At 38.0% G+C, this 18,169-nt stretch overlaps 1 protein-coding gene across 1 annotated transcript in view; it reads left to right on the top strand.

Moving 5' to 3' along the window:
- OVCH1 (ovochymase 1) overlaps positions 1-13,841 on the top strand; it is a 42,666-nt gene extending 28,825 nt beyond the window's left edge. Inside the window, 8 exon segments of the mRNA XM_006769656.1 lie at positions 2,159-2,258; positions 2,261-2,314; positions 2,655-2,745; positions 6,572-6,801; positions 10,763-10,888; positions 12,712-12,764; positions 13,204-13,220; positions 13,685-13,841. Coding sequence (XP_006769719.1) covers positions 2,159-2,258; positions 2,261-2,314; positions 2,655-2,745; positions 6,572-6,801; positions 10,763-10,888; positions 12,712-12,764; positions 13,204-13,220; positions 13,685-13,841 — 828 coding nt within the window.
- Positions 13,842-18,169: the final 4,328 nt, after the last annotated feature.

The following is an 18,169-nucleotide window of genomic DNA, read 5'->3' as shown; positions in this document are numbered from 1 at the left end:
GTGAAGGCCTGGGGAGGTGGGGGGAGAGCCCACAGGCACAGAACCAGGATGTGGACAGGAAGATCTGAGGAATATGGGAAGTCCACTCCCAGTTCTGCTAAAGGACAATGTTGTATTATAAAAATAAAACTCTAAATTATTGTGTTCATTCTTCCGCTTTTGAGGGATTTTTTTTTTCCTCTCTACTTTGAATCAGGAAAATCACAAATGGCTCTACTATATCCGTCATGTGGGACAGTATATAACATTGAGGGAAGACCTTACTCTGCATTAAGACAGCAAAGATCCTGGCTGGTTGTGCAATGGTTAGAGCATCGGTCCCAGGATTGAAGGGTCACAAGTTCAATTCCAGTCAATGGTACACCCCTTGGTTGCAGGCTCGATCCACACTCCAGTCGAGGCTCATGTGGAAGCCAACCAATCAATGTGTCTTGCTCACATAGATGTTTCTCTCTGTCTTTCCCCTTCCCTTCACTCTCTCTGGGGAAAAAAAAAATCAATGGAAAACAAGTCCTTGGGTGAAGATTAACAAAACAAAAGAGAGAGAGAGAGCAAAGAGGAACTGGGGAGGAAATTAGGTTCATGCCAGAGGTGACCCACATATTGTGATCTCGGTTGGCACTTGTTCTTATTTCTGCTTCATCCAGCAGTCATTTTGGCTGCAGCATGACCAAATTTACAGTCATTGTAAGGGAAGGAAAATACGGAGATGAGATTCTAACTGGTAAACGGGGCTAGATTTCTTTCACAAAAGGGTGACTTCAGAAATTTGCTTTGATAAAATGGACTCTGCTATTTCTATCGGCTAATTGACTTTTTACCCTCTTGTGTATGCTCAGAGGTAATGAACCTGCTGATGCAATTTCTCACCCAAGAAGATGAAAATAAAAATGTTGGAATGCAGAGACATGAGAGTTTTAGGTATGTGATGTAGAATCCTGTGGTTCTTTGTTCACAACAAATTTCAGATTTTGGTGTTTTTTTTTAATTTCAAATTCTTTGACCTACAAGGGGATTTGTGCAATCACAGAGTGATGCAGTCCCACTCCTGCTGACTTTTCCAATTGCTTTCATACTTTTCTGCTCTTGCTTACTACATTTCAGCCACATTGATTTCCTTCTGACCGTCCAACTTGCTACATATATGCCCAACTGGGGCCTTAACCCAGTTATCACTTCTCCATAAATACTTTTCCTCCAGGGTTTTGAAAATCTGTCTGCATTTTGTTTAGGATTTTTACATCTTTGTTCATTAGAAAGGGATACTGGCCTGTTTTTTTTCTGCCCCTATCTGTCCTGGGTCTCAGGGTAATGCTGGCCTTATCAAATCAGCTTGGGAGTATTCCCTCCTCGTCAATTTTTTTTTTTTGAAGAATTTGAGAAAGATTTGAGTCAATTCTTTAAGTGTTTAGTAAGTTCATCAATGAAGCCATCTGGGCTTTTCTTTGTTGGGATATTTTTGATTCCTGAATCAGTCTCCTTACTGGTATTGGTTTGTTCTGATTTTCTATTGCCTTAGAATTAGGTCTTGGTGGGTTGTATGATTCTAGGTCATGCACTCTGCTTAATGATAAGGATACATTCTGAGAAATGCATCATTAGGTGATTTCATCTTTGTGCAAATATAACCTTTTTACAAACCTAGATGGTGTCGCCTACTACTGGAATTGTATGTGCTATACTTTTATATGGCTGGCAGCACAGTGGGCTTGTCTATACCAGCATCACCACAAACATGTAAATAATGCATTGTATTCCCATGTTAGAATAGCTAAAATGTCATTAAGTGATAGGAATTTTTCGGCTTCATGATGATCTTATGGAACACCATTTTATATGTGATTTGTCATTCACCAAAATGTTGTCATGTAGTGCATGACTGTATTTCTTCTAGGTGGTCCAATTTCTTATGTATACTCTCATAACAGTCTCTTATGATTCTTTGTTTCTCTGGTATCAGTTGTAATGTCTCCTCTTTCATTTTTTATTTTATTTATTTGAATCAAAGTATCTAAGATATACAAATTGACAAAGAATAATTCTTTTAGAAATCAAAGAAATGTCTTATGAATAAATCTTGGGTTATTCTTGTTCCAAAATTGAAAACAGGAACTCTGATTAAAGAAAATTTCTAGGACACATTTCTTTGGCGTTTCAGGGAGACTCTGGTGGGCCACTAGTGAGTAGACATGAGAATCATTTCTTTGTTTTCTAGGCCATCATCAGCCAGGGAGTTGGCTGTGTCTGGCCAAGGAAGCCAATGAATTTGCCAGGGTGAGAGTCTTCTTGGACTGGATCCAATCCAAAGTCAAAGATAAAAATGTTTCAGATATTATGAAAACAATGCCTCTTCAGATTTTTATCAGCATTATAAAAGAGAAGACTATAAAGTAGTACTTTAGTTTTGAAATACATTAACATGCACATTAAAGTTCTGTAAAAATATGTCCTCCCTTGGACAGTTAGGATAAAACTGACCTTTCCTGAGGCTGATATGTCCTCCCTTGGACAGTTAGGATAAAACTGACCTTTCCTGAGGCTGTTTAAATCCTAGATATGCATTCTTTTTTTAAGAAAAGCTGCTTTGGTACAGACTACATGTTGTCTCAGGCACTCACTTGTACTTATTTTTAATTGGTTCTTTCCAGATACAAGCTTTGTTTCATTGCAGATAAATAATGAAAGCAAAAGCTTACCAAGGAAACAATTGCCACCACTCATGTCTCCAGCAGACCGGGCCAGGTAATGGATATTCATGCTATCCCATTAACACAGCTCGTAAGAATTTAACAAAAAGCATTGCATGTCTGGGTCCCCTTATTTTCTTTGGAACACTATGAACTCAATATTGGGTAGTCTAAGCTGAAAGAGAGGAGAGATGTTATGGTGACTGTTTGGGGATCTTTTCTACCTCATAGATACAGTGATTACAGGTTAAAAAATAAATCTTAAACATTTTTTAAATATATTTTATTGATTTTTTACAGAGAGGAAGGGAGAGCGATAGAGAGTTAGAAACATCGATGAAAGAGAAACATCGATCAGCTGCCTCCTGCACGCCCCCTACTGGGGATGTGCCCGCAACCAAGGTACATGCCCTTGACCGGAATCGAACCTGGGACCCTTGAATCCGCAGGCCGACGCTCTATCCACTGAGCCAAACCGGTTGGGGCAAAAAATAAATCTTGTGGTTGTGAACAAGTGACTGAATTTTGGAGAAGTGCATAGAATTATTTTGGCCTCTGAGCTATTTATTCCTACATAAACCAAGGTCCTTATACTTGCTAGGTAAAGACTCTAGCTGTGATATGACCAAGACCAGTACCAGGGGTAGTGTCTCTCTCAATTCTCCCACAATTGTTAGTGTCTGTTTGCTAATATGGTTTTGATTTTTAGTTAATAGCAAACAGCAGCTTGAGAATTAGAAGTCTGTAGTTGACTTGTAGGGAGATGAAAGTTCTATGATACCATCATTCTTGGTTTTCAAATGGCCAGGGTCTTTCCCTTTTCATCTATTTCTGCCCACTCACCCTCATATACACTCAACCACAGTAGACAACTAAGATGACTTGGAGGAAAATTGAAGAAGATGCAAGAGAGACGGGGTGGGGAATTGTTAGAACGGTGGCTTTAGTAGAAGAGAAGGATGAGCTCTAGTGCTCAGCTAGAGAGGTTGGTCTTAGGAAGAAGCAAAACACAATTCATCCATACTTGCCAGATGGAAGGCAGAAAATTTAGTCACTGATGCAGGTGTGTGGGTACCTGTGGGGATAGGAGCTTCTGGCAGTTCTCTTCTAATTGCTTCTATTTTCTCAGCAGATGAAACAGGGTTGTGAAAAAAAGGCTTGAGGTGTTAAAATAAAAAAAGAGAAAGTATGAAATAGTTCTCTTAAAAATGACAAAGGGCATGGACTAGAAAAATGTGGTAGGATTATTAGGCAGCATAAGCCTCAGAGATTAATGGTTATACATTTAGAGGGAGACCAACTATTAGGTGAATTGTGTTTTCCTCTGGAGACACTGAGTGGCACATGGATGCAGAGCAGGTAGAGAATTGATTCAGTTAGAGTTGATTTTCCCAAGTATGCAAGAGTGTAAGGGAATTGAGAGTGTGTGTGAAGAAGGGAGTAAGACAATGGGTCACAGGAATTAAACTACAAAAAGAGTAAACAAGGGCCCTGTCCAGTTTGGCTCAGTGGATAGAACGTTGGCCTGCAGACTGAAGGGTCCCAGGTTCGATTCCGGTCAGAGAGAGAGAGAGAGAGAGAGAACAGGATGTGAGGGGAATTAGGGATAAGGAAAAGGTGATAGGATAGAATTCAGTGGTCAGCAAACTTATTAGCCAACAGACCCAAATATCAACAGTACAACGATTGAAATTTCTTTTGAGAGCCAAATTTTTTAAACTTCAACTATATAGGTAGGTACATGGTTAGTAACTTAATTAGGGTACTCCTAAGGCTTAGGAAGAGCCACACTCAAGGGGCCAAAGAGCCGCATGTGGCTCGCGAGCCGCAGTTTGCCGACCACAGGGATAGATGAATTGCAAGTCTCAAAAGGTGTAAGTGTTGGAGGAAGTTGAAAAGATAAAAGTTTGTGGCTGGAAATAGTGATGCTTAAAACCAAGCTTATGAAAGGCTTCAGGTTCCTACTAATGACCAGGTCTCTAAGGCTGACGATTGAGATAGGGCTGAGGTCCGGTGGGGGAAAGTTGAGAAATTGAGAAGTGTCAGTACTGGAATCATTACTTACATGGCTTCTGAAATCAGCAAGATTTAAGGGAAGAATCGTGTTGGAGAGAATGTCTGCTAAAATCTAGGAATAACTCGAGATCAGTTGTGGTTGATATGGTTTCACAACACAAGGGTCAAAGAGTCAAAACAAGAGTCAAAGAGTCATGCCTGACAACATAAGGGTCAAAGAGACAAAACAAGGGTGGAAGAGTCATATTTAGATTTAAAGGAAATCTGGAATTGGGGTTGAAATGAAGAGCAAACTTAGGTCCAACATCCCCAAACCTAAGGATTTCAATAGGTTGAGTTAAATGAATAATTTCAACGAGTGACTGACTACTTTAATGCATGTAAAGCACTTAGAATAAGTGGTGATGGTATTCTTTGAGTTGTCCTATTCAGGCTATTAGAAAATGAACATTGTTAAAATGTAGAGAAGATATCCTTATTTGCATGTGTTCAGAAATTCTTATACATGCCAAAGAACTTAGAAAGTTTTACATATGAAAGGGCATTGTTTTATTTTAGTTCTATGACTATTGTATGGCATAAATGTTAGAATTATACCATATTTAACACCCACCCATCTTCACCATTTGCTTTTTATACTAGGTAATTCACAAATCCTAGCTATGGTTTTTTTCACTGTTCCCCACTTATAAAAAGCAGTGACTTCTTGGGAATTCATGACTTTTAGGATTTGGCTCTTTTTCCAGGCAGATTTGTCATAGAGGGTTATTGTGAAGAGGAAAAAGGGGTTGAAAAGATTGGGTCAGCCTATAAAAGACATTGCAAAGTACACTACTTTAGTTGCTTTGAACAAGGAAAAAGCTCAGTTATTTTGTTTCATACACAATTCCCAGATTGGAGGGCAAGGTGGGGCAAGATTAGAAACTGGGAAACCAGTTAGGTTACTATTAAATCAAAGTAGACCTAATAAATCTATAAATTAGATCACAGTAGCCATATAAATGAAAAGGAGAATTTGTAAAGAAATAACAGAGGCCTGGGCAATGGAATAGAATCCTGAATTCCTGTAGCACTGTATTTCCTTTCTACCACTCTTCATGTCTACTGTTCATAAAAATATATTTTTGTATGTATCTCCTTGGTTAGATTATTAATTTCTCTACATAGACTGATATAATAATACATATACTAATTAACTAATGCTCATACATTAAAATATGTTAATTTTAATACAGAGTATTTAAATATGTAATTGATAAGAAGATTTTTATGTAGGGACTAAATAGACATAGGGGAGGAAAGAAGAGTCAGGGATGTAACCTGAAGGAGAAGCTCAGTTGGCCAGAGAACTACTGGCATCTGAAGCTCTGCAGGTATCCCTGCAGGTCTAAAGGTGCCCTTGAACTTAAAGGTAAGTCAGAGAAATGAGACACATTCAAGTGCTTTCAGGAAATTCTTTCCTTGACCTCAGTCACAGACTCCATGAATGTAATCATTTGTCCCAGTAGGATAAATGCTCAGCAACATCAGTGAAGATTTTAGGAACAGATCTTCAGCAGCATCTGAAAGAAGAGAAGGAATAAAAACATGCAGGGAGTAAGGAATGTAATTCACTGTGCATTTTCCAAGAAAATTTAAAAATTCAGTGAAAAGTCATTTTACATAATTATAACTTAAGTGCTACTCTTACAACCTCATTTCAAGAAAATAGGACACATCAAATGGGATGATCCTTTTTTATCCAAGAACTTGTAACTGATTGTGACAAAGTTTTGATTTTCTTCTTGTAAACCTAAATTTTCCAAGTTTGCGATAGAGCCTCATTCTGCTTTGTTTAGGTTGGTCCCTCGTGTCTGTGTGCTCTGCACTGTACACTGTTACTCTGAAATGGAGCTAGGAGAGCCCAGAGGCTTTCTTTCAACTCCAAGATATCCACTGGATTATAAAGGAAAACTGGAACGTTCTTGGGTGCTCAGAGTTTCACCAAGCAGAATGGCAACATTTACGGATGAGAACCTGTCACTCCCGGAGCCTCATTTGCGTCGAGATTCAGTCCTGACTATTTATGAAGAAAGCCACAGGGAGAGAAGGATGTCAGGTAACCCTTCCTGAAATTTGAACTTTGGGTTGGGGGGGTGTCTTTTCTGTAGAAGCAACTAATGATCAAGAGAGACTTTGACTTGGAAACAATAACACCGAAATGTTGATTTATGTAATAGGCATGTCTTTTTTCCTAGACGCACCTAATATTTTCAAAAGTTGAACTTACAAAACAGGTATACCAAAGGTTGAGTGTGTGTGTTTGTATGTAGGTGTATTCAAGAAAAAGAAAAAGACAAAAGGGCCCAACTTCTACAAACATACCAAAACTACACCAGCATGCCAGAAATGTGTACATGATAAAAAGGCAGAGATAAGATGCTTAAAATGGGGGTGAGGGATGGGGGGGGGGGGACTAGCAGGTTATATTTTAAAATAAAGCAAAAATACATTACCGGCTTTTAAAATTGCAGATTTAAAAAGATTGCTACTAATGTGCCAGCCATCATTTTATTTCATGTACAGGCAAACCTATTTTTGTTCAGCAAAACAAACTTGCCACCTCCTGTTTGTAGAGGTGTAATACAGGCTTTTTTTTGTATTACCAAAAAGAAAGAGGAAAGTGAGAAGGTGTTAGAAATAATTTGGCTTATGGGGAAAGCTGGAGTGAAAATAAGTTTGTGCACGTTGTTTTGAGTGTGTAAGCTACACACACATATGCACATGCTTGATTCAGGAGTATATGGAGACCAGGAAAATTGCTTTGAAAGTGGGATTATTTTTTTAGGTTTACACTAGGATGAGAGATCAAATCATTGACTGAAAAGGCACACACATTTGTTTAAGGGATCTTTCTTTCAAAATATTAAATGATTTAGACTTCAGAAAAAAACTGTTAACTATCCTGTTCACTTTGCACATTTTTCCCCTACAATCAGATCACATTGACCAATCTCCTCGATTAAAATTGCTTAAGGTCCTCTCCTTATAGCTGAAATAAAATCTAACTCCTAGCACACCTTTCCCTTCTCTCTCTCTTAGCTTCCCATGCTCCAGGCCCTTTCATTCTCATCTGAGGGCCCCTGTGCATCTACTTCTCCCAGCTCTTCCCTCACCTCCTTCAAGTCTTGACTAGAATGTCATACCATCTTAATGAGGCCTACTTTGATTCATATAAATTAAATCACCTCCTGCCTGAGTACTCCTTAGTGCCCTTTCCTTAGCACTTCTTGTCTTTAACATATTTTGATTTTTTTCCATGTCTGTGATTTGTCTGTGTATTCTCCTTTGAATGTGAGCTTCCTGTAGGCTGAAATTTTGGTCTCTTCACTTTGAAAATTCCCAGTGCCCAGAACAGTATCTGACACATAGATGGTGTTGAATGAATGAATGAATGAATGAATGAGAAATCACCTCAAAGAGGCCTTGTCAGTCTAAAGTAGCATCATTTATTGCCTCCCCGACAATTAGTTTCTATCATATTGTGCTAGTTATTTCACTGTAGCCTTGGCCTCTATTTGAAATCATCTTCATTTTCATGACTAAAATGAAAGCTTCATGAGAGCAGAGATTTTGCTATTTTGTTCCCTTCTATATCTCTCCAAAATAGGCTAATGCCTAAAGACTCAGAACATTTTTTCACATGAATGTGTACTGCTAAATTACTTTTCAGAAAGGCCAAATCTTTTGCTGCCATTGGCAATACATGGAGCCTCTTCCACCATGCCCACAACCTAATATATCAATTTCATAGGCCCTTTTACTTCTTTTTTTTAAAAAAATATTTTTATTGATTTCAGAGAGGAAGAGAGAGGGAGAGAGATAGAAACATCAATGATGAGAGAGAATCATTGATCAGGTGCCTCCCGCAGGCCCCACACTAGGGATCGTGCCCGCAATCCGAGCATGTGCCCTGACCAGGAATCAAACCACGAGCACCTGGTTCATAGGTCGATGCTCAATGAGCCACGCCAGCTGGGCTTTTTACTTTTTAAAAATCATTCATGGGGATACATATATTTTTCATATATTACTTAGCTATTTGTATTTCTTATTTCTTGTCATTATTATCCATTTTTAACTATTATGTATATATGATATATATATATATTTATCACAATTTGCAAGTGCTTATTCATAAAGTTGTAACTTGCCTTTAAATTTTATTATATGTTGATGTAAACATTTTATAATTTATTTGTTTAAATCTATTTGTATGTATCTCTGATCTGTCACTTATCTCTTTGTTTTTATATTTAAAAATTAATTCATTCTTAGTTCAGAAAAAATTGTAATTAAAAACTGTATTTCTTTAGTCCTGCTAAAATGTATTATCTTATATAGTAAAGTGATGCTATACCTATTTCTTTAAAAATAAGTTATTTTCTTTCCAATTTATATCACTATCTTTATTATACACTAGGTTCTCCTATAAAAGAAACATTTTCTGGGAAAACTTTCCCCTTTACTATAACCTATTGAAAAACATGCTTGACTTTGATGTGGACTAACTGGGGAGCCACTGTAATTTTTCAACCTACCACTTCTTTTATTTGAAATTGACATCTTGACCTCTGCAGAATTGTTCTGTCTCTTCAGATGATAGCTAGTAGAACTACAAGACTATAATGGAAACATTACCCCTTATTCAAGTTGGATTGTATTTTTCTATTCTGTAGAATGCTATCTTTTTCCCTATGGGAGTCAGCAATTCATTCAAGAGCTACATTCATCTCTACTTGCTACAAATAAATATTTGCTCATTCTTCAAATAGTATTTCAACATAATTTACCCAAATATGTTATGCCAACTAATGTTGTATTTTCTTCTTGGTTATAATCTCCTCCCTCTCTTCCTCTCTGTAAGTATTTGTGGAGCACCTTGTATGAGCTAGATTTGGACTCTTTTTAGTTGTGGGGATCCAGTAGTGAACAAAATGGACAAGAAAAAAAACCCTTTACTTATTAAGCTTATATTCTAGTGGGGAGAGGACACATAATAAGAAAAATAAAATATACAATATATTAGGTGGACAAACCAGGGGGGTCATGAAGTGGGAAGAGAGATAAGTAGTAACTGGGATTATAGGTACCATGTAGTTATATGTAGTATACACAGCAAATGTCTTTCTGAGTAGTTGTCATTTAAATAAATCTTACAGAATGATGCTGCATTATACTTAATAGCAGATAAGTTTGGTTCTAAGAAATTCACAAGTTCTTTGCATGTCTTCTTAATCAGCCACCTAAATTATTTTAGAATTATGATCATAATTTTTCCTTCCATCTTTGACTTCAGTTTCTCAAAGTAAAGCAATTAAAAAAGACTGACTATAGGGAAATAATAAATTTTCAGGTAGAAAAAGTTTTCTATTATGGATCTTCATGGTGAGATATTTTTAATAAGTGGGTTAATTTTCTAGGAGAAAAAAATGGCATGTTAACATAATTTTAAAGGTAAAATAATTTACTTCCTACTGTCCTTCAAGGAGCAATGCGACATGGGCTATGATGGGTATTGGATTCATGGACCCTGTCTCCCCAGCCCACTAGTCTGTGACTTTGGATAAGTCACTTGAGTTCTGGAACCCAGTCTCCATGTGTTGCAAAGTGGAATGAATTCCTACCTCATGGGTACACACTTACAACAACAGACAAATAAGTCCCAGAGATCTAATAATGCACAGTGCAGTGAATATAGACAACAGTATTGTATTATAATCAGCAAACTTACTGAGGGACTAGGTCTTAATTATTCCTATTACAAAAGAAGTAATGATGTGATGTGATAGAGGTGCTAACGATTGCTACAATTGCAATAATATTACAATATATAAATATATCCAAAACATGTTGTATACCTTAAATTTATACCATGTTGCATGTCAGATATATTTCAATAAAGATAAATAATAAACGAAAATAAATAATTCCAGTGCCTAAAATAGGAAAACTACAAAAAAACAAACAAAAAAACTTGAGTTCTTGTTTTTCACTAGATTTTATTTTTTTTAACATAGGTGAAGTATGTGCAAGAAGGCTTTACCCAATCATTTTCATGAGCCCTGAACCACTGGTGAGGATGACATTTTGCTCCCTTGCACAAGATGCTTTCGGCATAAGTTATATTATCATTAGAGTCCAAGGTACGTTTGATCATTTTGTAAACTTATGAAGTTAAAATTCATTGTTTTTCTTTTTAGGAATATTCGAAACTTATACATTGTTTTGTAAAAAATTGTGTTTCTGTAGGAAATGAGTTTATGTTTGGTCCTAAAGAGAAACTGCTCAGTGGATAACTTAATTGACTTGTAAATCATCCAGAATTGTGATTTCTGGACATAGCTAGAACACATTGGTTGCAAAATAAAATTTTTGACCATGATTATGATTCTACACCACAGAGAGCCTTTTCTGCAGTGGTAATTCTTGTGGATCAGAAGGTCTGTGTTCAAAATCTTAGCTGGCTGATTAGCTCTGGACAGGTTGTTACACTGTATCAGAGTTTTCTTTATAGTGATACTCTATATAATAAAAGTCTAATATGCTAAGTGTCTGGTCATTCGGCCTTCTGTTCAACCAATCAAAGCGTAATATGCTAATAATATGCTAAGGCCACTCAACTGCTCTCTATGATGTGCACCAGGAGGCAGACAGTTGAGTGGTTGACCAGTTGCTATGACATGCACTAACCATCAGGGGGAAGACAGTCGACTTGTTGACCAGTCACTATAACATGCACTGACCACCAGGGGGCAGATGCTCTGATTGGTAGGTTAGTTTGCTGCTGGGGTCCAGCTGATCAGGACTGAGTGAGCCGGGCTGGACACACCCTGGAGCCCTCCTGTGACCCCTCCCTGGCTGGCCAACCTCCCACATCCCTCCCCGACCCCAATCGTGCACCGTTGGGGTCCCTTGGCTTGGCCTTCACACTCTCGCAATCCGGGACCCCTCAGGGGATGTCAGAGAGCCAGTTTCGGCCTGCTTCCACAGGCCAGGCCAAGGGACCCCACTGGTGCACAAATTCGTGCACCAGGCCTCTCGTTATAATAATAAAAGGTCAGAATGAGTTTTGAAAACAAACTACACAAATATTAGATGCTATGCAATTCAGAGTTAACAGATTACTTTTTAGAACATGTAATTGGTAAAGATTTTCGACTCTTTATGAGCATAGATAACTAAAAGCTTGTTTCTCTTCTTGGCACCAAAAAGCAGTGCAGATATATTTGAGGAAAAATGAGGTGAGTAATAAAGAAAAGCATGCATACTATCTGAAACTTTTTCCCCCAAGAACTATATTAAGAATACTAGAGGCCCAGTGCAGGAGATTCATGCACTGGGGGGGAGTTCCTAGCCCGGCCTGCACCCTCTTGCCGTCTGGGACCCCTCGGGGATTGGGCCTAAGCCGGCAGTCAGACATCCCTCTTGTAGCCTGGGGCTCTTGCAGTCCAGGACCCCTCGCTCCTTACCTCCTGCCTGCAGCAGAGGAAGGAGAGGCTCCTACCACTGCTGCTGAGCTCTCCAGCTATGAGCTGGCTTCTGGCTGAGTGGTGCTTCCCCTGTGGGAGCACACTGACCACCAGGGGGCAGCTCCTGCATTGAGCGTCTGCCCCCTGGTAGTCAGTGCGCATCATAGTGACTGGTCGTCACTATGGTCACATTTGTTCGATTACCATGTTTCTCTTTTATTAGATAGGATTGCTTTCAGGTGGAACTTTGCATGGAACCAGCATTATCTGCATTTGTGCCACATAGACTCTGGGCTGTGACAAATATCATCCTGAGAGAGGTGCCGGTTTTCTGTATGTTTCAGGTAGAGACTTCTCAGTGACACTAACCACCTCCTGTTAACTCTTTTCTATAACAATTAGAGAAGAGAGCTGGCAGCTTTCATCTGAAAGGGCATATAGCAAAACCTCTTTAAAATTGGTTTTATACTCATTCCCTTTTCTTTCTTTATTTCTAGGTCCAAAAGTCAGTAAAGTGACCAGACTTCGTCAGAGTTCAAACCAAGAGCATGTGGCCACTTAATGTTGTTTTATTTTTTTTTTTCATACAGATTTCAAGATGTTTTCACAGAACCACTATGAGGTGAGACAGGAACGTTTATTTTGATGAAAGAAGTATGTGAATGATTACTTGACAGGTGGCAACACTTAGTATTTGCCTAAAATCTTATTTTTCACCTTGTTTCCTTAAAGAATAGACTTTCAGATAATCCCTGATCTTGGCCTTTAATATGCAAAAGCTGATTGTAAGATTATATCCTTGTTGATAAATTGTACTTTTTCAACAAAAGAGGTAACTTACCAGGAAAAGTGAAAATTTAAATCTCTATCAAAGACTTTTAGACATTAAAATAATATGTGTAGAATCTTCTGGCACTTAGTAGGTACTCAGTAATTGTTTCTAAATATTGTCATGATGACAATAGAACTTTCCTTGAATTAAACAACAGATAAATTTAAAGGATAAGTGAGTATTCTTCCCCCCAACCCTTTGCCTATTAAAAACTTAATAATAAAAATAATAATAAAATACATAAGTAAAAACTTAAAGGGATAAATGAAAAGTGAAGATTTATGTAATATCAATCCTAAATAAATTTATATGATTTGGGGGAGTTTGGAGAAAATTTAGGCAAGAGTAAGTCCTTAACTCTTCAGATTTGCCAGTCAGAATTTTGAGTATCTTATATGACTCACCAACCATTTCCCATGATTGGTGAATTTACTTAAGCCTTTTGACTCATTAAGGATTAGAGAATATTTTTTCATTGTTGTAAATTAAAGTGGAAATCTTCCTCTTACTCAAGCACAAAGGAGTAAAAACAAAGGCATGCTACGTCAATAACAGTGATGCATTAAATTCTGAACAAAGTAAATAACAGTATATGCTGTTTGGAAATCATTTCTGATATTCTTCCATCTGTGCCATAGCGGCCACTGGAGGTTATTAGCCCCTTTAAATCACTTCATTTGCCTAGATATTACCAACTTCCAGATGAAGCCAGCACCCTTGGCCTGTCAGGATCACCTGTGGGTTTATGAAGGATTTGGATTAAGCAAAAAATTAATAGGTACTAATCTTCCATGAGAAACTGTTTTTTTTAAATTTTCTTTTATGAAGTATTGTTTTATATTCAATGTGTGATGTAAATTCATCTCATATGATGTTGAAAAACTGTACTGTTACTATATTTTTTTTAGATTTATGATTGAGATTAATCAAATACTCTCTCAAATTAAGTTGCAAATAAAACCCAACCATATGCTGCTTACTTGGATCATAGTTAGATTAAATTTGCCCAGAAACACCAAAAACAAAGGATGAATAAGACAGTCTTAGACAATAGTAACACAAGAACATTGAGCCTATAATATCAATTAGGCAAAACAATGTAGGAAAAGACATTAAATGGAAACAGGGTTTTAGGCTGGCAGACCAACAGTACCGGATGTGATGGGATCTGATGGTCCAGGTTCAAATCTCAGTTCTACCACACAGTAGTTCAGTCACAGGTACACTATAAATTCCCAGTTTACCTAGTCAACAATACGCATGCCTACCGAAATAAGGTGACTGCCCAGAGGGAGAGGATATATGGCATTTCACTGGCCTTTGACTTCCTAAAAAGGAAAAATAACCCAGGGTCTGCCAGAGTTGATAAATCAGCCAATTGTCAAACCACTGTTCTTTTTTTCCTTGGACTTACACGTTACCATCCCAGAAATAGGCACAATGACAAGCTTTGTGTTTCTACTTAAGGGAATGTCAATAAACACAGAGCTTCCTGGTTTCTGAGCCAATTTTGCATCAAAAGCTTCATAGCTTCTTGTGAGGAGAATGCAGGCTCTGGGCCCAGTATCATTGGAAACTATCTGTGCTTCTTCCTTTCTTGCCTTACAGAATGTCTGTCACTTATATTGCCTCAAAGGGTGGTTTTGAGACTTTAATAAGGCCTGTTAATTAACAGAAACCAAGCTTCTTCTGTGTTTAAATTTATAAAATACATTCCCCTTTCCATTCTTTAAACTGTGCTGCTTGGAAGAAAAGATTAGACTGTTTTTTTCCCTATTGTCTTTCCCTGAGTGGGGTGTCTGAGTGTACACAGTTTGGAAGAACAAAGAAATACAGAAAAGGGGGGAAACTTACATTAGCTATATCAGTTATGACATATAATGTTAATGAACTACACACCTGTTCATCTTTACTTAGAATTAGTTCTTAACACATATGTACTACTTCTATCTCCACGCCCAAAAGTTTTAATGACTCTATTTCAATTTTTGCAAGTAAGGTTTACAAACTCTAGGTGCTAACTTAATGCTTGAGGTCAGTAGATTATTCAATGAATATTTAGATTGACCAAGTATTATGATTTATCCCTAGAATGCAAGGATATTTTTTTAATATTGAAAAATATATTATGCATCATATAACTAGGTCATATTAAGAAATCTAGATATAAATTGATCATATAGCAATTATATCTTTAAAACCATGTCAGTAAAAATTAATTAACAGATGTAATGGAAAAATTATTTCCATTATGGTTAACAATAAAAACCATGAAGCTAGGAATAACCATAAAATGATATATGAGACTTATCATCAAATGTAAAACTTTATACACAGACACATATACACACCGACACACAGGCACGCACACACAAACAGATCTGAATAGAAAAAAATAATATGTTCTAATACTGGAATTCAGAGTGAACATTAATTCATTCCAAATTAATTTACAAATATAGTATACTAGTGGCCCAGTGCACAAAATTCATGCCCATTAAAAGGGGATTAATTAGAGGAAATATTTTAATATTGCTATTTGCCCTTTCTCTATAATAGAAGTGTCAGAGATGAAAGAAAATTAGTAAAATGATTATGAAAATATTCCTCCTGTCAGAGTCTGGGGCGTGCCGTGGGACTCAGAGTCAAGTCCCCGCCCACCTGCAGCACCTCAAAATCACATGAGACCCAGACTCAACTGACCCCACCCCCATTAGGCGAGATACAGACCTGGTGGGCCCCACCCTTGTTGAGCCCCACTGAATGAGGGGTGCAGCCTCAGGTACCCTGGCCTGGTGCTGGGCAGGGGGTGCAGCCTTAGGTCCCCTGGTGCATGCCAGGCAGGGAGCACAGCCTCAGGTGCCCCAGCACATCCTCAGGTCCCCCGGCCTGGTGCCTGGGTGAGGGGCATGACCTGAAGTTCCTAGGCCCGGTGCCAGGGCGGGTGGCACAGCCTGAGTTCCCCCATCAAGCCCTACCAAGCAGGGAGTGCACCTTGAGGCCCCCGTCAAGCCCCGCCAGGCGGGGACACAGCCTGAGATCCCCCATAAAGCCCCGCTGGGAGGGGGGGTGCGGTCTGAGATCCCCTGTCAAGCCCCTCCGGGCAGGGGGCACAGCCTCAGGTCCCCCAGCACTGGGGTGGGGGAGCGCAGCCCAAGGTCCCCTGGCCCACTGCCAGGGTGGGGGGCACGGCCTGAGGTTCCCCATCAAGTCCCAACCAGGTGGGGGTCATGGCCTGAAGTCCCCTGTCAAGCCCCACTAGGCGGGAGACCCAACCTCAGGTCCCCTGTCCCAGCACAGAGCCACGCAGCCTCTGGTCCCTGCTGATTGCTCGTTAAGGCTCGTTACAAGAACTTGGCCTCTGCTGTTGGTGCAGCCATCTTTGCGGTGGTGTGACAGTCAATTTGCATATTTCCTTTTTTATTAGATAGGATTTCCCATATAATTCTAATGGGACTTTTTTTCAGAGAGTAAGGAAGAACTTGATAACTCTAAAGTTTTTCCTTAAAATAAATACACAAGCCCTAACTGGTTTGGCTCAGTGGATACAGCGTCGGCCTGCAGACTGAAAGGTCCGAGGTTCAATTCCAGCCAAGGGCACATGCCCAAGTTGCGGGCTCAATCCCCAGTGGGGGGCGTGCAAGAGGCAGCCGAACAATGATTCTCTCTCTCATCATGTTTCTATCTCTCTCTCTTTCTTCCCCTTCCTCTCTGAAATCAATAAAGATATATAAAACTAAATAAATAAATAAACAAATAAATAAATACATAAGCTGAAAATGCTTTGGGGGGGAAAAGACCAGGTGATGAAGCAAATTATCAGATATTAAAATATATTTTAAAACAATGATAATTGAAACAGAGTAGAGCTAGTACAAGAAGAGACACATATAAGTGGACCAGAAGGGAAATCAGAAATACAGGCATTTATATGATAAATATGACATTACAATTCAGAGAGGAAAATAAATTTTTTTCTGTATCATATCATAGAATAGCTGATTAAAGAGTTAAACATTTTTCTTAAACCATTAAAAATAGAAAAATAGGTAATTATTTTAGCTATAGATGGAAAAGGACCTTCCACCAATGAAAGAAAATGGAAAATTATCAATAAATTTCTATATAATTAAAACCTTTTCTGCTCTAACCAAAGCAAAGTCTAAAAAAAAAATAAATGAGATTTTCAACAATTCTGGGAAAGGGTTAAGGTAACTAACATAGAGAATGTTTAAATCAGTATTAGAAAACCTCAAATCTGTAAAAATAAATTTATAGGTCCAATATCTTTGACTCGGCCTTGATTAAATTTCAAGTTAAAACCAGTCTCCAAAGCTTTTGACTTTTGCTCATTTTCCTAGAGAATGACAAACTATTGACCCAAGTGATTTTGAGAACAAAAAGTACTGGATTAACCATTAGCCTCTTTTAATAGATAAGAAGAGTTAGTGAATGTTTGCATATCAGTTACTATACAATCTAAATTAAATCTCTTCTTATTTTGTGTCTTGTCACAATGAAATTAATTCTCTGGCCATTGGTTTACCAAAAAGGACAGTTTTCCTATAATAGCAAAACACCGTAATAGTTCTTTATTGAAACCTTGAAACTGTGAATATTATAGCATACCACCTTTGTTAGAATGTTTGTTTCAGAAAATACCATGTTTGATCAAAGGTGAAATGGTTTATCATAGGAAGCAAATTTAAATCATCAACCTTATGATATCCATGACTATGACCTTTGTAATGGACCACTACTTGACTCAACAAGTATAAAGCACACATTTATTTTTTAACAAAAAGAATCTCTAATGTAATTTTTTTTAAAAAATAAGTACAAAAAATAAGAGTTTAACCAATTAATTTTTAAATACAATTCAGAATCACTATTTTTGTAGATGATACCCTAATAGAAAAATGAGTAAGTAACCTACGTGAGCAATTTATAGACAAATAAACATATATGAGAAAAAATATTTAGTCTTGTTAAACAGAATTGAGAAAAAATTTTACATAGTAAGTGTAAGGTGGCTCAGGAGGTGGCATAAGAAACAAAGAGAATTGAGCTGGTCAGGGAGGAGAAAGTTTAATCTGCGTCCCCGGGGAAACCCATGAGTCCCA

The sequence above is a fragment of the Myotis davidii genome, unplaced genomic scaffold, assembly GCF_000327345.1.
Source record: "Myotis davidii unplaced genomic scaffold, ASM32734v1 scaffold163, whole genome shotgun sequence".
In the NCBI taxonomy this organism is placed as follows: domain Eukaryota; kingdom Metazoa; phylum Chordata; class Mammalia; order Chiroptera; family Vespertilionidae; genus Myotis; species Myotis davidii.
Note: the sequence above shows the minus strand (reverse complement) of the source record. Positions and strands in the feature narration are given on the sequence as shown.